Here is a 22,500-nt window from a genome sequence, read left to right as displayed (position 1 = left end):
AAACATCATATGGAAGACACTGCCCCACATAACAGTCTGTGTGCGTGCTTGTGTGAGTCTCTGTGTGTGTGCTTGTATGAGTCTCTGTGTGCGTGCTTGTGTGAGTCTCTGTGTGCGTGCTTGTGTGAGTCTCTGTGTGCGTGCTTGTGTGAGTCTCTGTGTGTGTGCTTGTGTGAGTATCTGTGTGCGTGCTTGTATGAGTCTCTGTGTCCGTGCTTGTGTGAGTCTCTGTGTGCGTGCTTGTGTGAGTCTCTGTGTGCGTGCTTGTGTGAGTCTCTGTGTGTGTGCTTGTGTGAGTATCTGTGTGCGTGCTTGTATGAGTCTCTGTGTGCGTGCTTGTGTGAATCTCTGTGTGTGTGCTTGTGTGAGTCTCTGTGTGCGCGCTTGTGTGAGTCTCTGTGTGTGTGCTTGTATGAGTCTCTGTGTGAGTCTCTGTGTGCGTGCTTGTGTGAGTCTCTGTGTGCGTGCGCTCTGTGTGCGTGCTTGTGTGAGTCTCTGTGTGCGTGCTTGTGTGAGTCTCTGTGTGCGTGCTTGTGTGAGTCTGTGTGCGTGCTTGTGTGAGTCTTTGTGTGTGTGCTTGTGTGAGTCTCTGTGTGTGTGCTTGTGTGAGTCTCTGTGTGTGCTTGTGTGAGTCTCTGTGTGCGTGCTTGTGTGAGTCACTGTGTGCGTGCTTGTGTGAGTCTCTGTGTGCGTGCTTGTGTGAGTCTCTGTGTGCGTGCTTGTGTGAGTCTCTGTGCGTGCTTGTGTGAGTCTCTGTGTGTGTGCTTGTGTGAGTCTCTGTGTGCGTGCTTGTGTGAGTCTCTGTGTGCGTGCTTGTGTGAGTCTCTGTGTGCGTGCTTGTGTGAGTCTCTGTGTGCGTGCTTGTGTGAGTCTCTGTGTGCGTGCTTGTGTGAGTCTCTCTGTGTGTGCTTGTGTGAGTCTCTGTGTGCGTGCTTGCGTGAGTCTCTGTGTCCGTGCTTGTATGAGTCTCTGTGTGCGTGCTTGTGTGAGTCCCAAACTGTAGCGCTAACCTTAACCACTCAGAAGGAAAGCCTATCCTTTGATTAGTTTCTGTTTTCACCCTGTAACCATGTGGAACTCACCCTGTAGCCACGTGGAACTCACCCTGTAGCCATGTGGAACTCACCCTGTAGCCACGTGGAACTCACCCTGTAGCCACGTGGAACTCACCCTGTAACCACGTGGAACTCACCCTGTAACCACGTGGAACTCACCCTGTAACCACGCCGAATCAACCCTTGTAACCACGTGGAACTCACCCTGTAGCCACCAGGAACTCACCCTGTAGCCACGTGGAACTCACCCTGTAACCACCTGGAACTCACCCTGTAGCCATGTGGAACTCACCCTGTAGCCACGTGGAACTCACCCTGTAACCACGTGGAACTCACCCTGGAACTAGCCACATGGAACTTACCCTGTAACCACGTGGAACTCACCCTGTAACCACGTGGAACTCACCCTGTAGCCACGTGGAGAACTCACCCTGTAACCACGCCGAATCAACCCTTGTAACCACGTGGAACTCACCCTGTAACCACGTGGAACTCACCCTGTAACCACGCCGAATCAACCCTTGTAACCACGTGGAACTCACCCTGTAGCCACGTGGAACTCACCCTGTAACCACGTGGAATTCACCCTGTAACCACGCCGAATCAACCCTTGTAACCACGTGGAACTCACCCTGTAACCACGTGGAACTCACCCTGTAACCACGTGGAACTCTCCCTGTAACCACGTGGAATTCACCCTGTAACCACGCCGAATCAACCCTTGTAACCACGTGGAACTCACCCTGTAACCACGTGGAACTCACCCTGTAACCATGCCGAATCAACCCTTGTAACCATGTGGAACTCACCCTGTAGCCACGTGGAACTCACCCTGTAACCACGTGGAACTCACCCTGTAACCACGTGGAACTCTCCCTGTAACCACGTGGAATTCACCCTGTAACCACGCCGAATCAACCCTTGTAACCACATGGAACTCACCCTGTAACCACGTGGAACTCACCCTGTAACCACGCCGAATCAACCCTTGTAACCACGTGGAACTCACCCTGTAGCCACGTGGAACTCACCCTGTAACCACGTGGAACTCACCCTGTTACCACGTGGAACTCACCCTGTAGCCACGTGGAACTTACCCTGTAACCACGTGGAACTCACCCTGTAGCGATGTGGAACTCACCCTGTAGCCATGTGGAACTCACCCTGTAGCCACGTGGAACTCACCCTGTAGCCACGTGGAACTCACCCTGTAACCACGTGGAACTCACCCTGTAACCACGTGGAACTCACCCTGTAACCACGTGGAACTCACGTGGAACTCACCCTGTAACCACGTGGAACTCACCCTGTAGCCATGTGGAACTCACCCTGTAGCCATGTGGAACTCACCCTGTAGCCACGTGGAACTCACCCTGTAACCACGTGGAACTCACCCTGTAACCACGTGGAACTCACCCTGTAACCACGTGGAACTCACCCTGTAGCCACGTGGAACTCACCCTGTAGCCACGTGGAACTCACCCTGTAACCACGTGGAACTCACCCTGTAACCACGTGGAACTCACCCTGTAACCACGTGGAACTCACCCTGTAACCACGTGGAACTCACCCTGTAGCCATGTGGAACTCACCCTGTAGCCATGTGGAACTCACCCTGTAGCCACGTGGAACTCACCCTGTAGCCACGTGGAACTCACCCTGTAACCACGTGTCACCCTGTAACCACGTGGAACTCACCCTGTAGCCACGTGGAACTCACCCTGTAGCCACGTGGAACTCACTCTGTAGCCACGTGGAACTCACCCTGTGGAACTCACCCTGTAGCCACATGGAACTTACCCTGTAACCACGTGGAACTCACCCTGTAGGCACATGGAACTCACCCTGTAGCCACGTGGAACTCACCCTGTAACTACGTGGAACTCACCCTGTAACCACGTGGAACTCACCCTTTAACCACGCCGAATCAACCCTTGTAACCACGTGGAACTCACCCTGTAACCACGTGGAACTCACCCTGTAACCATGTGGAATTCACCCTGTAACCACGTGGAACTCACCCTGTAGCCACGTGGAACTCACCCTGTAGCCACGTGGAACTCACCCTGTAACCACGTGGAACTCACCCTGTAACCACGCCGAATCAACCCTTGTAACCACGTGGAACTCACCCTGTAACCACACCGAATCAACCCTTGTAACCACGTGGAACTCACCCTGTAACCACACCGAATCAACCCTTGTAACCACGTGGCACTCACCCTGTAACCACGTGGAATGAATGCGTCAAAAATAGACGTTCCTCCGTAACACATCGAATTTCAAAGGGAAACTATGAGATGGTGTTGGCCCTGTGCCTGTTGTGCCTGTGTGTATGGTGGGCACAGTGAAATAACTCCAGTCTCTCCTATCCCCATGACTCTATGGGTATCTGCAGCCCGTTCCTCTCCAGCATATGTTCAATTAGGTTTGAAAGGCAGAGAGGAGCTGCGGTCTCTGTGATTCGCCTCCGCAGGGGGCCTGTCCAGCCTTTCCGCTACCGTGCCTCTCCCGTCTGATCCACGGCCGCACCGCGCACAACACATGGCATTTATGGTTTACCAAAATTGTGGTGTAATTATTGTGTGGTGGGGGGAGACAAGCAGTTCCTGTTCCACAGTTCCCCTCGCGCTGCGCTGATCCTGCTTGTGGTTATGGTCTGGTGTAGTACTGCTGGATCTGGTCATGAGAGGACACACACACACACATACACAGGAGAAAAGACACACAGGCAGGAGAGGCATGGCTGAGAATACACACATAGCAAACAGAAAGAACACACACACACACAGACACACAGACACACACACAGACAAGAAGGAAGGTGAATAGAAAGACATTGAGAACGTTCATTTCTGAAAGAGGGAGGGAGTGAGAAAGGGGGAAAGGAAAGGAAAGGAGGACATACTTGATCCTGTCATCCATTTGACTCACCTACCTGTCCTTTATCCCGCGGTGGCATAAGACCATGACGTTCTTCACATATTCCTGCAGCTTTTTCTCTCCATTATATTACAGCATTCTGTAATATACGGGTGAAATGAGAAGGAAGGAGGGAAGGAGAGAGGGATGGGGGAATGAGAAGGAAGGAGAGAGGGATGGGGGAATGAGAAGGAAGGGGGAAGGAGAGAGGGATGGGGGAATGAGAAGGAAGGAGGGAAGGAGAGAGGGATGGGGAATGAGAAGGAATGAGGGAAGGAGAGAGGGATGGGGGAATGAGAAGGAAGGAGGGAAGGAGGGAAGGAGGGAGGGATGGGGGGAATGAGAAGGAAGGAGGGAAGGAGAGAGGGATGGGGGAATGAGAAGGAAGGAGGGAAGGAGAGAGGGATGGGGGAATGAGAAGGAAGGAGGGAAGGAGAGAGGGATGGGGAAATGAGAAGGAAGGAGGGAAGGAGAGAGGGATGGGGGAATGAGAAGGAAGGAGGGAAGGAGAGAGGGATGGGGGAATGAGAAGGAAGGAGGGAAGGAGAGAGGGATGGGGGAATGAGAAGGAAGGAGGGAAGGAGAGAGGGATGGGGGAATGAGAAGGAAGGAGGGAAGGAGAGAGGGATGGGGGAATGAGAAGGAAGGAGGGAAGGAGAGAGGGATGGGGAATGAGAAGGAAGGAGGGAAGGAGAGAGGGATGGGGGAATGAGAAGGAAGGAGGGAAGGAGAGAGGGATGGGGGAATGAGAAGGAAGGAGGGAAGGAGAGAGGGATGGGGAATGAGAAGGAAGGAAAGGAGAAGGAAGAGAGGGATGGGGGAATGAGAAGGAAGGAGGGAGGGATGGGGGAATGAGAAGGAAGGAGGGAAGGAGAGAGGGATGGGGGAATGAGAAGGAAGGAGGGAGGGATGGGGGAATGAGAAGGAAGGAGGGAAGGAGAGAGGGATGGGGAAATGAGAAGGAAGGAGGGAAGGAGAGAGGGATGGGGGAATGAGAAGGAAGGAGGGAAGGAGAGAGGGATGGGGGAATGAGAAGGAAGGAGGGAAGGAGAGAGGGATGGGGGAATGAGAGGGAAGGAGGGAAGGAGAGAGGGATGGGGGAATGAGAAGGAAGGAGGGAAGGAGAGAGGGATGGGGGAATGAGAAGGAAGGAGGGAAGGAGAGAGGGATGGGGGAATGAGCAGGAAGGAGGGAAGGAGAGAGGGATGGGGGAATGAGAAGGAAGGAGGGAAGGAGAGACGGATGGGGGAGAGGGATGGGGGAATGAGAAGGAATGAGAAGGAAGGAGGGAAGGAGAGAGGGATGGGGGAATGAGAAGGAAGGAGGGAAGGAGAGAGGGATGGGGGAATGAGAAGGAAGGAGGGAAGGAGAGAGGGATGGGGGAATGAGAAGGAAGGAGGGAAGGAGAGAGGGATGGGGGAATGAGAAGGAAGGAGGGAAGGAGAGAGGGATGGGGGAATGAGAAAGGAAGGAGGGGAGGGAAGGAGAGAGGGATGGGGGAATGAGAAGGAAGGAGGGAAGGAGAGAGGGATGGGGGAATGAGAAGGAAGGAGGGAAGGAGAGAGGGATGGGGGGAATGAGAAGGAAGGAGGGAAGGAGAGAGGGATGGGGGAATGAGAAAATACTTGTCAGTGTCACTTTGACATTCAATTTTAATAGTTGCATCTGTGTCCATGTCATCGAATGTTTTATAACCGTTCAGATATTTCATTCTACAGGTAATAGCTTATTCCTTTTGATCCCTGGGTTTGAATGATATTTCTTTCAGCCGTTGCTTATGAAACTGTAAGGCCCACCTGGGTTTGTTATCTCCAAACTTAGCCTGCAAAACGTTGTTGTTATCCATCTATCTAACTCCTCATACTGCGGACTCTCTCTCCCATGTCTCTGCACATCTCTTCTGTCAGTCATGTCACTCCTCGGTGTCTTTGTGTTGTTTTTGGCAGAGCAGTCTTCAGCTGAACACACACACACACACACACAATCTTCGGCTTCCACCATCTGTCTCCTACTTCTCTCTCTGTGCCGAAACACTCAGACTCTTCCTCTTGCCAAAGTCACTGAGTTTGTATTTTTTTCACTGAGTCCTGGAAACCTTGTGAAGAGGGATGGCGTGCTGCCGACTCAGAGTGCTCCTCTCTCCTCTCTCCTTGGGGAGGGAAGAAGCCAGGCCAGCTGTTATGAGAGTTTAGCAGTGATTCTTCCTCGTGACTCCCTCGTTGTCTCGCTAATCAACAGGACAGGACTCCCTGACTCTGACCTGTCTCAGCTCATATACACAGCTCTGTATCAGACGCAGGTGCTCAAGAGGAGAGGAGAGAGTACGTATTTGCGTGTTGGATGGGGGTGTGCGGCGGGAGCGGTGTGTGTGTGTGTGCGTGCACTCTCTTCTGTTCCGGTGTGTGTCTGCGTGTGTGTATAGCTGCACGTGTGTGTGTGTCTGTGTGTGAGCATTCTACAGTTTCTTCCTTCTTATCTTATTCGTGGCCAGATGATCTCACCTGACCTCACCACACTGAGCTGTGATTGTGTCTAGAGGTTAAAGGTCACAGACAGGACCTGATACCCCCTCAGGTGAGGAACAGACAATACCCCCAGCTGGCCTACATTGATACAGATAGACCAGCCTTCTGCTTCTGTCTGCTCTGTTCACCCTCACTACCCAAGATCAATGTCTGACTACACCTGGACTGCACGCTCACATACCTCCCCCACCCCATATCAGATACGGACATCCATATGCTCAATAAACTGATCTCTCTCTATCGCTCTCTCCTCTCCTCCTCCCCTCTCCTCCTTCCCTCTCCTTTCCTCTGCTCCTCCTCTCCTCCTCCCCTCTCCTCCTCTCCTCTCCTCCTCTCCTCCTCCCCTCCCCTCCCTCCTCCCCTCTCCTTTCCTCTGCTCCTCCTTTCCTCCTCCCCTCTCCTCCTCCCCTCCCTTTCCTCTGCTCCTCCTCTCCTCCTCCCCGCTCCCGCTCCCCTCTCATTTCCTCTGCTCCTCCTCTCCTCCTCCCCTCTCCTCCTCTCCTCCTCCCCTCTCCTCCTCCCCTCTCCTTTCCTCTGCTCCTCCTCTCCTCCTCCCCCCTCCTCCTCTCCTCTCCTCCTCTCTCTCCTCCCCCTGCTCCTCCCCTCTCCTTTCCTCTGCTCCTCCTCTCCTCCTCCCCCTCCACCCGTCTCTCAGCAGGTCCAGGGACAGCTGCCTCCGTTGATGATCCCTGTGTTCCCTCCAGACCAGAGGACTCTGGCTGTAGCTGCTGCCCAGCAAGGCTTCCTGCTGCCCCCCGGATTCAACTACAAACCAGGCTGCAGTAAGTACTAACAGTCTCTTCAAACTGACTATTCTCTGTGGGTCTAGATTGGGACATGTCAGTGGTGTTGTTGCCACGCCACTACAAGTGTATTTTCTACAGAGACAGGGGCCCTCTCTCTCTCTCTGTCTCTGTCTATTGGCTCATTCCTTCGCTTGGCTCATCCTTTTGTCTCCATTTAAAATGTTCCAGATTATTCTTTTTTGAAAGCAACAAAAAAAAAGCCTCATCCTGTGGGACTTGTTATTGGCCGCGGCAGTCCGGCTGTGAGGCAATGTGTTGTTTACCGCGAGAAGCAACACGTGTGTGCCAGGAACGGGCATTCCGAATACCGTAAGAACACGCCAGGGGGTAGCGCGACCTGCCCCAGGTTCCCTCACATTAACACGGGCCCCCGCCAGAACATGCGTCCAACGCGCCTCACACACGCCTGTCCAACAATCCTCGCGCTCGCCTCCCCCTACAGACAGACAGACTGGTCTCTCTAAGGTCCAGCTCCTCCCCCAGAAACTAACAGCTTCCTAAACAAGTCTCCTTCCAGTTTCAATTAATGCCATTATGTGCCAATCCACCGCCCACCACCCACTGCCCACCGCCCACTTAAAGACCCCCGCTGTCTGGGAGGAATATTGCTGTCTTTTCTCTGCCTGAGCCAAGGAGAATGGTGTTGCCCTGAATGACAGATAGGGCTGCTGTCCTTCTGAAGCATCAACACTTGTTGACTTATATATGGGTTATAGTACATACTGTACACCAGTGGTTCTCAATCCTGGTCCTGGGGACCCAACGGGGAACGCATTTTTGTTTTGGCCCTAGCACTACGTAGCTGACTACAAACCATCAACTCATCATCAGGCTTTGATGATTTGAATCAGGTGTGTAGTGCTAGGGCAAAAACAAAAATGCGCACCCCTTTGGGAGAGTGCACAGGCAAAGAGCGATTGCAGAAAGAGGGTGCAGACGGATGGAACAGAGACAGAGAGAGAGGAAAAGAAAGAGAGAGAACAGAAAGAGCGCTGCGAGGATCACGTTGCCCTCTCTGGCTTAATTACGTCCAGGGCGTCTTTATCGTCCCAAGGACCAGGATTGAAAATCACTGCTGTACACAGTAAACACCACACACTGTAGACAGAACACACACACACACACAAATACAAAATTTGCCCAGTGAGGCCTCCACTCTTGTCCCTATCCATCCATCCCTCCCTCCCTCTCTCTCCCTCTCTCTCTCTCTCTCTCCATCCCTCCATCTCCCTCAGTAAGAACTCTGTCCCGCCCAGTAGTCTAGGGAGATGCATCTCTCTCTCTCTCTCCCTCTCAGTGAGAACTCTCTGTCCCACCCAGTAGTCTAGGGAGATGCATCTCTCTCTCTCTCTCTCTCTCTCTCTCTCTCTCAGTGAGAACTCTCCATCCCGCCCAGTAGTCTAGGGAGATGCATCTCTCTCTCTCTCTCTCTCTCTCTCTCTCTTCCTCTCAGTGAGAACTCTCTGTCCCAACCAGTAGTCTAGGGAGATGCATCTCTCTCTCTCTCCCTCTCAGTGAGAACTCTCCATCCCGCCCAGTAGTCTAGGGAGATGCATCTCTCTCTCTCTCTCTCTCTCTCTCTCTCTCTCTCTCTCTTCCTCTCAGTGAGAACTCTCTGTCCCACCCAGTAGTCTAGGGAGATGCATCTCTCTCTCTCTCTCTCTCTCTCTCTCTCTCTCTCCTCTCAGTGAGAACTCTCTCCCACCCAGTAGTCTAGGGAGATGCATCTCTCTCTCTCCCTCTCAGTGAGAACTCTGTCCCACCCAGTAGTCTAGGGAGATGCATCTCTCTCTCTCCTGAGAACTCTCAGTGAGAACTCTCTGTCCCACCCAGTAGTCTAGGGAGATGCATCTCTCTCTCTCTCCTCTCTCAGTGAGAACTCTGTCCCACCCAGTAGTCTAGGGAGATGCATCTCTCTCTCTCTCCCTCTCAGTGAGAACTCTCTGTCCCACCCAGTAGTCTACATCTCAGTAGTAGTCTAGGGAGATGCATCTCTCTCTCTCCCTCTCAGTGAGAACTCTCTGTCCCACCCAGTAGTCTAGGGAGATGCATCTCTCTCTCTCTCTCTCTCTCTCTCTTCCTCTCAGTGAGAACTCTCTGTCCCACCCAGTAGTCTAGGGAGATGCATCTCTCTCTCTCTCCCTCTCAGTGAGAACTCTCCATCCTGCCCAGTAGTCTAGGGAGATGCATCTCTCTCTCTCTTCCTCTCAGTGAGAACTCTCTGTCCCACCCAGTAGTCTAGGGAGATGCATCTTTCTCTCTCTCCCTCTCAGTGAGAACTCTGTCCCACCCAGTAGTCTAGGGAGATGCATCTCTCTCTCAATTCAATTCAATTCAATTCAAGGGCTTTATTGGCATGGGAAACATGTGTTAACATTGCCAAAACAAGTGAGGTAGACAACATACAAAGTGAATATATAAAGTGAAAAACAACAAAAAAATCTCTCTCTCTCTCTCTCTCTCTCTCTCTCTCTGAGAACTCTCTCCCACCCAGTCTAGTGAGAACTCTCTGTCCCACCCAGTAGTCTAGGGAGATGCATCTCTCTCTCTCTCTCTCTCTCTCTCTCTCTCTCTCTCTCTCTCTCTCTCTCTCTCTCTCTCTCTCTCTCTCTCAGTGAGAACTCTCTGTCCCACCCAGTAGTCTAGGGAGATGCATCTCTGTCCCACCAGTAGTCTAGGGAGATCTCTCTCTCTCTCTCTCTCTCTCTCTCTCTCTCTCTCTCTCTCTCTCTCTCTCTCTCTCTCCTCTCAGTGAGAACTCTCTGTCCCACCCAGTGAGAACTCTCTGTCCCACCCAGTAGTCTAGGGAGATGCATCTCTCTCTCTCGCTCTCTCTCTCTCTCTCTTCCTCTCAGTGAGAACTCTCTGTCCCACCCAGTAGTCTAGGGAGATGCATCTCTCTCTCTCTCCCTCTCAGTGAGAACTCTCCATCCTGCCCAGTAGTCTAGGGAGATGCATCTCTCTCTCTCTTCCTCTCAGTGAGAACTCTCTGTCCCACCCAGTAGTCTAGGGAGATGCATCTCTCTCTCTCCCTCTCAGTGAGAACTCTGTCCCACCCAGTAGTCTAGGGAGATGCATCTCTCTCTCTCCCTCTCAGTGAGAACTCTCTGTCCCACCCAGTAGTCTAGGGAGATGCATCTCTCTCTCTCTCCCTCTCAGTGAGAACTCTGTCCCGCCCAGTAGTCTAGGGAGATGCATCTCTCTCTCTCCCTCTCAGTGAGAACTCTCTGTCACACCCAGTAGTCTAGGGAGATGCATCTCTCTCTCTCCCTCTCAGTGAGAACTCGCTGTCCCACCCAGTAGTCTAGGGAGATGCATCTCTCTCTCTCTCTCTCTCTCTCTCTCTCTCTCTCTCTCTCTCTTCCTCTCAGTGAGAACTCTCTGTCCCACCCAGTAGTCTAGGGAGATGCATCTCTCTCTCTCTCCCTCTCAGTGAGAACTCTCCATCCTGCCCAGTAGTCTAGGGAGATGCATCTCTCTCTCTTCCTCTCAGTGAGAACTCTCTGTCCCGCCCAGTAGTCTAGGGAGATGCATCTCTCTCTCTCCCTCTCAGTGAGAACTCTCTGTCACACCCAGTAGTCTAGGGAGATGCATCTCTCTCTCTCTCCCTCTCAGTGAGAACTCGCTGTCCCACCCAGTAGTCTAGGGAGATGCATCTCTCTCTCTCTCTCTCTCTCTATCTCTCTCTTCCTCTCAGTGAGAACTCTCTGTCCCACCCAGTAGTCTAGGGAGATGCATCTCTCTCTCTCTCCCTCTCAGTGAGAACTCTCCATCCTGCCCAGTAGTCTAGGGAGATGCATCTCTCTCTCTTCCTCTCAGTGAGAACTCTCTGTCCCACCCAGTAGTCTAGGGAGATGCATCTCTCTCTCTCTCCCTCTCAGTGAGAACTCTGTCCCACCCAGTAGTTAGGGAGATGCATCTCTCTCTCAATTCAATTCAATTCAATTCAATTCAAGGGCTTTATTGGCATGGGAAACATGTGTTAACATTGCCAAAACAAGTGAGGTAGACAACATACAAAGTGAATATATAAAGTGAAAAACAAACAAAAAATCTCTCTCTCTCTCTCTCTCTCTCTCTCAGTGAGAACTCTCTGTCCCACCCAGTAGTCTAGGGAGATGCATCTCTCTCTCTCTCTCTCTCTCTCTCTCTCTCTCTCTCTCTCTCAGTGAGAACTCTCTGTCCCACCCAGTAGTCTAGGGAGATGCATCTCTCTCTCTCTCTCTCTCTCTCTCTCTCTCTCTCTCTCTCTCTCTCTCTCTCTCTCTCTCTCTCTCTCTCTCTCTCTCAGTGAGAACTCTCTGTCCCACCCAGTAGTCTAGGGAGAGGCATCTCTCTCTCTCTCTCTCTCTCTCTCTCTCTCTCTCTCTCTCTCTCTCTCTCTCTCTCTCTCTCTCTCTCTCTCTCTCTCAGTGAGAACTCTCTGTCCCACCCAGTAGTCTAGGGAGATGCATCTCTCTCTCTCTCCATCCCTCCATCTCCCTCAGTGAGAACTCTCTGTCCCACCCAGTAGTCTAGGGAGATGTATCTCTCTCTCTCTCTCTCTCTCTCTCTCTCTCTCTCTCTCTCGCTCTCTCTCTCCATCTCTCTCTCTCAGTGAGAACTCTGTCCCACCCAGTAGTCTAGGGAGATGCAATCTCTCTCTCTCTCTCTCTCTCTCTCTCTCTCTCTCTCTCTCTCTCCATCTCTCTCTCTCTCCCTCAGTGAGAACTCTCTGTCCCACCCAGTAGTCTAGGGAGATTTATCTCTCTCTCTCTCTCTCTCTCTCTCTCTCTCTCTCTCTCTCTCTCTCTCTCTCTCTCGCTCTCTCTCCATCTCTCTCTCTCTCAGTGAGAACTCTGTCCCACCCAGTAGTCTAGGGAGATGCATCTCTCTCTCTCTCTCTCCATCCCTCCATCTCCCTCAGTGAGAACTCTCTGTCCCACCCAGTAGTCTAGGGAGATGCATCTCTCTCTCTCTCTCTCTCTCTCTCTCTCCATCTCTCTCTCTCAGTGAGAACTCTGTCCCACCCAGTAGTCTAGGGAGATGCATCTCTCTGGCCAAGAGCAACATGTTTGCTTTCTTTATTTCTCTCTTTTGTTACAGCCTTGTCCCCATGAGGAGCATGAATATCTGCCTCTCCGGTGTTTGTTTAAGGAGCTGGAGGCAAAAATGTCTGTGTCCCAAATGGCACCCTATTCCCTGCATAGCGCACTACTTTTGACCAGCGCCGCATCGGTAGTGCACAATGTAGGGAATGCTGGGATGCTGCCTGTCTCCCAGAATACACATCCACTGAAATAAAAATCCCTCCAAAAAAATGCTACTTGAACCCTGGCATTTTTTATGTCCCGGAGTTGTATGGGAAAAATGTTGAATGCTGAAGTCTGGATTACTGCTTATTGAGATGAGGTCCTGGGTGGGGTCCTGGGTCAGGACTGATTGTTACAAGGCTGGGCACACACACACACACACACACACACACACACACACACACACACACATACACACTAGTGCCATGGCCGGAGCGGAGAGACCCAGTGTATTGTCCTGATATAGCATTGTGACGGAGTCACTCTGGGACCCAGTCAGATATGCAGGGTCATACCCTGAGAAGAGTGTGATGTATTAGCGTCACTGTTTATATCGGACTGTCTATGCCTAGTGGCAGTAATATTCCACCGCCACGGCATTCATTTTATTAGATACAGCCTTTAATGAAATAAATACATCCATTTATCATAACACGAGTATCTTTCACTCTCTGATGTTCTGTTTTGCACAAATAACACACTATAATACAACTGTTTAGGAGGAATAAGAACACTGGTGGCCTGTTGAACCCGGTCAACCTTTGGTCCTCATGTCCTCCCTCTATCCTTCCTTCCTCCTATCTTTCCCTCCATCCCTCCTCCCCTCTGTCTTCTCCCTCCATCCCTCCTCCCTCTGTCTTCTCCCTCCATCCCTCCTCCCAGTGTCTTCTCCCTCCATCCCCCTGTCTTCTCCCTCCATCCCTCCTCCCAGTGTCTTCTCCCTTCACCCCTCCTCCCAGTGTCTTCTCCCTCCATCCCTCCTCCCAGTGTCTTCTCCCTTCACCCCTCCTCCCAGTGTCTTCCCCTCCATCCCTTTGTCTTCTCCCTCCATCCCTCCTCCCTCTGTCTTCACCCTCCATCCCTCCTCCCCATGTCTTCTCCCTCCATCCCTCCTCCCCATGTCTTCTCCCTCCATCCCTCCTCCCCATGTCTTCTCCCTTCACCCCTCCTCCTCCGTCTTCTCCCTCCATCCCTCCTCCCTCTGTCTTCTCCCTCAATCCATCCAGTTGTACAACTGACTAGGTATCTCCCTTTCCCTTCCCTTTCCTCCCCATCTCCTCTCTCCATCCCTCCTCCCCCTATCTTCTCCCTCCATCCCTCCTTTCTGCCCCCAGCCCTGACCTTTCCCTCCCATAGTAATTACACAGGCCTAGCTATCTGCAGATGGGTGCTAATAACCTGCTCCATACTTTTTTATTTCCTATTCTCTCCATCCCTGATTCATCAGCCTTCACTTACTGCCGACATGGCCTACTAAGAGGGAGAGGGGGGGCAGAGAGGCAGGAAGACAGACAGACAGAGAGACAGACAGAGAGCGAGAGAGAGAGAGAGGGAGAGAACAAGCACAGAGAGAGAGTGCACAGACAAAGAGTGATTGCAGAAAGCGGGTGCAGACGGATGGAACAGAGACAGAGAGAGAGGAAAAGAAAGAGAGAGAACAGAAAGAGCGCTGCAACGATGACGTCGCCCTCTCTGGCTTAATTACGTCCAGGGCGTCTTTATCTTTGAACACCTTCAGAGTCTTTGTCAGGAGGTATTAGAGAGAGGCCACACAATCAGCCTTTCATTAGGACGCACCAGACACAGGACAAAGGATGGCTTTAGAACGGACCGGAGAAAGGGAGGGAGGGAGGGAGCTCAGACGGAGGGAGGGAGGGAGCTTAGAGGGAGGGAGGGAGGGAGGGAGGGAGGGAGGGAGGGAGGGAGGGAGGGAGGGAGGGAGGGAGGGAGGGAGGGAGGGAGGGAGGGAGGGAGGGAGGGATAGAATGGAGAACAAGGGGAGAGAAGAGGGTCTATCTGGACTGCAGGTAGAGGGGGAGAGAGAGAGATGGGATGGGGATCATTTGGCCTAAATAGAGAACAGGGAGGAAGTGAAAGGAGAGAGGTCTCACACGGGACTGTCAAAGCTGTCTCGGTGTAGAAAGAGAAAAGGAGGTAGAGTGGAGGTGTAGAAAGAGAAAAGGATGTAGAGTGGAGGTGTAGAAAGAGAAAAGGATGTAGAGTGGAGGTGTAGAAAGAGAAAAGGATGTAGAGTGGAGGTGTAGAAAGAGAAAAGGATGTAGAGTGGAGGTGTAGAAAGAGAAAAGGAGGTAGAGTGGAGGTGTAGAAAGAGAAAAGGATGTAGAGTGGAGGTGTAGAAAGAGAAAAGGATGTAGAGTGGAGGTGTAGAAAGAGAAAAGGATGTAGAGTGGAGGTGTAGAAAGAGAAAAGGAGGTAGAGTGGAGGTGTAGAAAGAGAAAAGGATGTAGAGTGGAGGTGTAGAAAGAGAAAAGGATGTAGAGTGGAGGTGTAGAAAGAGAAAAGGAGGTAGAGTGGAGGTGTAGAAAGAGAAAAGGATGTAGAGTGGAGGTGTAGAAAGAGAAAAGGATGTAGAGTGGAGGTGTAGAAAGAGAAAAGGAGGTAGAGTGGAGGTGTAGAAAGAGAAAAGGATGTAGAGTGGAGGTGTAGAAAGAGAAAAGGATGTAGAGTGGAGGTGTAGAAAGAGAAAAGGATGTAGAGTGGAGGTGTGGAATGAGAAAAGGATGTAGAGTGGAGGTGTAGAAAGAGAAAAGGATGTAGAGTGGAGGTGTGGAATGAGAAAAGGATGTAGAGTGGAGGTGTAGAAAGAGAAAAGGATGTAGAGTGGAGGTGTAGAAAGAGAAAAGGATGTAGAGTGGAGGTGTAGAAAGAGAAAAGGATGTAGAGTGGAGGTGTGGAATGAGAAAAGGATGTAGAGTGGAGGTGTAGAAAGAGAAAAGGATGTAGAGTGGAGGTGTAGAAAGAGAAAAGGATGTAGAGTGGAGGTGTGGAATGAGAAAAGGATGTAGAGTGGAGGTGTAGAAAGAGAAAAGGATGTAGAGTGGAGGTGTAGAAAGAGAAAAGGATGTAGAGTGGAGGTGTAGAAAGAGAAAAGGATGTAGAGTGGAGGTGTGGAATGAGAAAAGGATGTAGAGTGGAGGTGTAGAAAGAGAAAAGGAGGTAGAGTGGAGGTGTAGAAAGAGAAAAGGATGTAGAGTGGAGGTGTAGAAAGAGAAAAGGATGTAGAGTGGAGGTGTAGAAAGAGAAAAGGAGGTAGAGTGGAGGTGTAGAAAGAGAAAAGGATGTAGAGTGGAGGTGTAGAAAGAGAAAAGGATGTAGAGTGGAGGTGTAGAAAGAGAAAAGGATGTAGAGTGGAGGTGTAGAAAGAGAAAAGGATGTAGAGTGGAGGTGTGGAATGAGAAAAGGATGTAGAGTGGAGGTGTAGAAAGAGAAAAGGATGTAGAGTGGAGGTGTAGAAAGAGAAAAGGATGTAGAGTGGAGGTGTAGAAAGAGAAAAGGATGTAGAGTGGAGGTGTAGAAAGAGAAAAGGAGGTAGAGTGGAGGTAGGGCCATGTTATGGAGAAAGGGCTGTGTTAGTGCATATAGAGGAGTGTGAAGGTGTTGAGAGGGTGAGGACAGAGGAGAGAGAGCGAGAGAGCAGGGAAAAGACGAGAGAGATCCACAGACTGTTGTCCAACACATAAATGGTAGGGAGGCACTGAATAGTAAAAGGAAGGAGGAAGTGAAGGAAGAGAGGAAGGAGAGATAGCTGACGTGTATTCTTTCTTTTCCTCTGTCCAGGTGACCCTTACCCTCTCCAGCTGGTCCCTACTACCATGGCAGCAGCTGCTGCCGCGGCCACCCCAGGCCTCGGTCAACTACAGCTCCAGGTGAGACCAGCACCATGCTGATGATTTTATTTCCATTCAAATGTTCACCAATATTTAGATTTCCTCCAAATGCCTCCCGTTGCCTTAATACATAGAGTAAACCTTTTCTATTGTGACATTGCAATGATTTCGTGTTTTAGGTCCAAGGATATCGCCCTAACTCAACGGTTCTTGAACCTCTCCTCGGAGACCCTCAGACATTTCACAGTGTTGTATCCGTGAACTAGCTCACCTGATTCACCTAGTGAAGGACTTGGTAATTAGTTAACAAGTTCAGTCAGGTGTGCTCTGGAATAGTTGAAATACACGGAACGGCTGGGGGTCTCCGAGGAGAGATTTGAGAACCACTGCTAACTGACTAAGCTGGTGGTTCTGTTTTCTGTTTGATGACAGTGTTAGGTTACCATAGTGATGCTCTTTTGTTCTGGAGGAGAGACCTTGAGCAGAGAATAGAATCACTAAAGTGCTACTTATTGTTCACTCTCATAAGACTGGAGCCATAGAAACCCCAACTATTCAGTTAAAAAGACCAAAAACAGAGCAAATTCTGCAGTATTGTCACTCTGGCTCTGTAATATTTTGAATATGTTGAATACTGTGTGTGTGAATGGTAGGGACGGAGAGGGTCTGAAGTGGGGATCGACAGGACTATTGAACAGTTTGGAGTAGACTCCAACTACAACAACCCAGCCTGGTGGTGCTTACAGGTTAGCACACACACTCACTCACACACACACACTCACTCACACGCACACGGACACGCACACACACTCAGTCACACACACACCGACACACACACACACACACACACACACACACACACACACACACACACACACACACACTCACACTCACACTCACACTCACACTCACACACACACATGCACACACACACACACACACACACACACACATACACACACACACACATACACACACGCACATTCCACTCCCCAACACACAATTACCCACTGTTTCCCTCATCTTTTCCTCTCCCTCCCTCCCTCTTCTCCCCTCGTTTATCTGAGAGAGTATTTCCCTCCATCTGATAAATCCGGAGAAGGAAAAAAGAGTGATTTTAAAAAAAAAACGAAAGACAAAAATCCCCAGCATCTGTTCCTCCACTCTGAGAGGATGGAGGGATGAGCCCATCTTTAGCACTCGCTGTCTCCCTCTGTCTCTCTCCTTCCCTCTCTCCGCTCTGCATATTTAGAATAAGTGGGCTATCGTCAGTTAATCCTGACCCCGGAACAGATCTTAGGATTTTAGGAGTCCAAAATGGCACCCTATTCCCTACATAGTGAACTACTTTGGTCTAAAGTGGTGCATTATATAGGGAATGCCGTGCCATTTAGAACGCAGGCTAAATATGCAGCGCGGAGATCTTAGCCACAGATCCGCGACTGCCTCAGGACCCCTTCTCTCAGGGGTTAAGAGCCTGGGCGGGCGTCCTCTCTGCTGCCTGTCTGAAATACATTAACCCCAGAAGATCAGGGGACACAGAGCACACTCTGACCCAGGTTGCCCCGCAACGCATTATCACTGTAAAAGCAGGGGAGGTGACACACACACACACACTGCTGAACACTCACACTCAATTAGTGAAACACAGCTGCACTAAGCAAGCTACGTATTTGCATGCATATTACCAGAAGAGGACAGCTTTCTCGCTTAACCTGAGCTCACACACACGCGCGCACACACCAGGCTGGGGTATATAGGTTAAGCTTTGCCTGTTAAATACATTTGCACCTGTCTGACTGACACATCAGATTCAGTGTTGATATCGAACTACGCTGAGCAATGTAATTCTATTCTAGCTGCTGTTGTCAGTATGGCTTCAGTGTGTGTGTGTGTGTGTGTGTGTGTGTGTGTGTGTGTGTGTGTGCGAGTGTGTGCGAGTGTGTGCGTAAGTGTGTGTGTGTGTGTGTGTGTGTGTGTGTGTGTGTGTGTGTGTGTGTGTGTGTGTGTGTGTGTGTGTGTTTGGGAGGGGGAGTTAGATCTTGCCCCTTCATGTCCTCAGTGATTTTATCTCAGATCTTGGCTCCATATGTTCCGTTGTGTTCAGATTGAGAAAATCTCCCCGATTGAAGGGCTTTGTCGCAAGTCAATTGGATTTAAACAGAACAGCAACAGCAACAGCAACATAAAAACAACGTCTGACAACATCAGTTGCTGGTGCTAGCTAGCAGCCTTCATTAAATCCCATCAGAAAGAAGGAAAAAAAAACAGATTAAGTCTGTTACAAAGAAATGATTTAGTGAGGCTAACCCAAACACAAATGTCTGAATGTGGTATATTTCCTCTGGGAGTGTGTGTTGTGGTGTTTTACAAGGCGGTGTGTGTGTGTTTTACAAGCGGTTGGCTGCTGAGCTCTGAGACCAACATAACAATTACCTGCCCCAGTGTCACAACCACTAGAGATGAGGGAACGACAACGTGGCCTCCAAACAATACACTGGGGCTGGTGGAGGGGAGACACACACACACAACCACACACTAAAACACACACACAACCACACACTGAAACACACACGGTCCTATAAAGGCACACACCACCACAAAGACACACTGCGGCATATGCGCTGTCACATATACTCATTTTGATCATGTTCACGTCACACACACACACCTGCGCTGGCCACTTATTGGCAGCTGTGAGGAGAATAGGCAGTAGAGGTCTATGTAGAACTCATTTAGTCCAGGTCATGACCCCGAAACCTCCCTGGTCTCCCCTGGTCTCTATAGTCTGACAGAGATAAGACTGGGACAAAGACTCACTGTGACGGTTACATCCATACAATAACTACTCTGTAGTCTCATTCTAACACACACTATATGGCAGGGGAGTAAGTATGGTGTTAGAGAGAGAGGGGGGTATTACATTAGTAGGGCGATGGAGGGATTTGAAATGAAGAAATCAAGGTATGAGACAGGTACTTAGAGGGAATGAAGGGATGAGGGAAAAGATAGGAGAGGATTACATGAACAGCAGTGCCAGAGAGATATGAAGTGGGGAGGAATGAAGGCATGAGGAAGAGGAGGAGAGGAATGAGTGAACAGCAGTGCTAGAGAGATATGAAGTGGGGAGGAATGAAGGGATGAGGAAGAGGAGGAGAGGAATGAGTGAACAGCAGTGCCAGAGAGATATGAAGTGGGGAGGAATGAAGGGATGAGGAAGAGGAGGAGAGGAATGAGTGAACAGCAGTGCCAGAGAGATATGAAGTGGGGAGGAATGAAGGGATGAGGAAGAGGAGGAGAGGAATGAGTGAACAGCAGTGCTAGAGATATATGAAGTGGGGAGGAATGAAGGGATGAGGAAGAGGAGGAGAGGAATGAGTGAACAGCAGTGCTAGAGAGATATGAAGTGGGGAGGAATGAAGGGATGAGGAAGAGGAGGAGAGGAATGAGTGAACAGCAGTGCCAGAGAGATATGAAGTGGGGAGGAATGAAGGGATGAGGAAGAGGAGGAGAGGAGAGGAATGAGTGAACAGCAGTGCTAGAGAGGTGTGAAGAGGGTCAACGTAGCAGGTCAGGTATCATATGGGGAGGCAGATGTTGGAACATATTGTACTGGATTACTGCACTGTACACTGACGAGAGGGAGGGAGGGAGGGAGAAAAGTGACAGAAAGAGAGAGAGAACGAGGAGAGGGAGAGAGACCGTGTGTGTTATCATGGCATGTGCATGCGTTGACACTTAGCAATGCTGACAAGGTGGCTACAGGATAGTTAGCGTTGGAAACATTATTACAGTGCTGATATCTCTGTGTAGACTAGTCTATGATGTCTGTGGGAAATGTCTTTACTGATCAATACCAGTACAGATAGGAGAATAGAAAGGTCTCAACAGGACATTCCAGTTCCAACACACACACACAACACACACTGTCCCACCTCCAACTCAGTCTCAGACAGTCAGAGAAAGAAGTATAAATCCATACAGATTTCAGATCTTCTATTTTTCCTTTGCAATCTTATTTGATCACAATACAACCTCCTTTCCTCAGATCTTCACTGTCACCAACAATATAGCTGATAAATTGACAGAGTTAGATGGAAAGAGATAGATAGATTTAAAGGTTTAAAGTTCATCCCTGCTCTCTCCCTCCCTCTCTCCCCCTCTCTCTCACCCTCTCTCTCCACTCTCTCTCTCTCTCTCTCTCTCCACCCTCTCCACTCTCTCTCTCTCCCTCTCTCCACTCTCTCCTCTCTCTCTCTCTCTCTCCCTCCACTCCCTTTCTCTCTCTCTCCCTCTCTCCACTCTCTCCTCTCTCTCCCTCTCCCCCTCTCCCCCCCTCTCTCTCTCTCCACCCTCTCCACTCTCTATCTCTCTCCACTCCCTTTTTCTCTCTCTCCCTCTCTCCACTCTCTCCTCTCTCTCTCTCTCCCTCTCTCCACTCTCTCTCTCTCTCCCACCCTCTCCACTCTCTCTCTCTCCCTCTCTCCACTCTCTCCTCTCTCTCTCTCTCTCTCTCCCTCCACTCCCTTTCTCTCTCTCTCCCTCTCTCCACTCTCTCCTCTCTCTCTCTCTCTCTCTCCCTCTCTCCACTCTCTCTCCACTCTCTCTCTCTCTCTCTCCACTCCCTCTCTCTCTCTCCTCTCTCTCTCTCTCCCCTCTCTCTCTCTCTCTCTCTCTCTCTCTCTCTCTCTCTCCTCCTCTCCACTCTCTCTCTCTCTCTCTCTCTCCACTCCCTTTTTCTCTCTCTCTCTCTCTCCACTCCTCTCTCTCTCTCTCTCTCTCTCTCTCTCCCTCCACTCCCTTTCTCTCTCTCTCCCTCTCTCCCCTCTCCCTCTCTCCACTCCCTCTCTCTCTCTCCACTCTCTCCCCTCTCTCTCTCTCTCTCTCTCTCTCTCTCCATCCTCTCCACTCTCTCTCTCTCTCTCCTCTCTCTCTCTCCACTCCCTTTTTCTCTCTCTCTCCACTCTCTCTCTCCCTCCACTCCCTTTCTCTCTCTCTCCACTCTCTCCACTCAACAAACAACCATCACACAGGCAGGCGAGGACAGTTAGCTCGAAGGGAATCAAACAGGAGTAATGGAATAATTGGTCTGTTGCACAATGGGCCTAGCTGACCAGAGTAAACAATGGCTGTGGCCTGGACTGAACCCTCATCTATTCACACAACAAAGAGCAAGAGGGAGGAAGAAAGCATAATCTGAGTAAAGCTGGAGATTATTGACGGGAGAAGATGTCTGTTACAGGCACACAAAGATTCACAGATCTGTTCTAACTGGCTGAGACCACAGCGGAGAGGAGGGAAAGAACGGCTTAGGTTGGGGGGGGTGTGAGGGGTGTACACAGACACACACACACATACATACATACACACACTTATAGGAATACACACACATTATCTTCTCAGGCGTAGACACACCTGTTTGTTCATGTGTAAACACCTCATTGTTTCTGGGGTTTTTTTTCTTGCATTCTTGCACACACATTTGTTCTTGAGCTTATCTTGTCCACGGGTGCACACACACACACACACGCACACACACACACACACGCGCGCGCGCGCACACACACACACACACGCACACACACAGACACACAAAAACACGTCTTTGACACACAAACGCAGACACACACTCTTAACGTACACACACACACACACACACATGCACACACACACACACACACACACACACACACACACACACACACACACACACACACACACACACACACACATAGAACGCCCACAGATCCTTCTAGTGATGGAGTAAGACTCACATGAAGGGATTAGGGTAGAGAGGGTAAGAAGAAAGAGAGCGGGTTTAGAGAGTTCAAACGAACACAGCTCAGGGTTGAGAGACAAACAGGGGGAGACGGAGACACTCCTTACAAATCCCTTTCTAACCTCTCACCCCCCCTCCCTGCACCACCTCCTAGTGCCTGGCTAGTGGCTGACATTTAAATTTCTTCGTCTCAACTAAGATAGGATGTTCCCCCTCTCACTCATTGTGTTGTGTGTGTCTGTCTCCCCCTCCTCCTCCCCTCTCTGGTCACCCCGGGAGCTCCGCGCTGTCACTTCCTGTTTGATGACATGCGTGTCGTTTTGGCGATGGGGGTATGCTCTGGGCGTTCTCTGTAGTGTGTGTGTGTGTGTCTGTTTCTCTGTGTGTGTAAAGTGACTTGTCACTCTGCTCGCTGGCCCATTGAGCAGGCCTGAGTGACGGGAGCTGGCCCTGTAATGGAACTCAATTCACACTGCAAATATAGCTATGCTGA

At 50.6% G+C, this 22,500-nt stretch overlaps 1 protein-coding gene across 1 annotated transcript in view; it reads left to right on the top strand.

Moving 5' to 3' along the window:
* Positions 1 to 22,500, top strand: part of LOC112215028 (transcription factor SOX-5) — a 115,470-nt gene that overhangs the window by 66,244 nt on the left and 26,726 nt on the right. Inside the window, 2 exon segments of the mRNA XM_042298035.1 lie at positions 7,158 to 7,284; positions 16,179 to 16,267. Of these exon segments, the coding sequence (XP_042153969.1) occupies positions 7,158 to 7,284; positions 16,179 to 16,267 (216 nt within the window).

The sequence above is a fragment of the Oncorhynchus tshawytscha genome, linkage group LG15 (genome assembly GCF_018296145.1).
Source record: "Oncorhynchus tshawytscha isolate Ot180627B linkage group LG15, Otsh_v2.0, whole genome shotgun sequence".
NCBI lineage: Eukaryota > Metazoa > Chordata > Actinopteri > Salmoniformes > Salmonidae > Oncorhynchus > Oncorhynchus tshawytscha.
The sequence above is the reverse complement of the archived record's forward strand: the minus strand, read 5'-3'. Positions and strand labels throughout refer to the sequence as shown.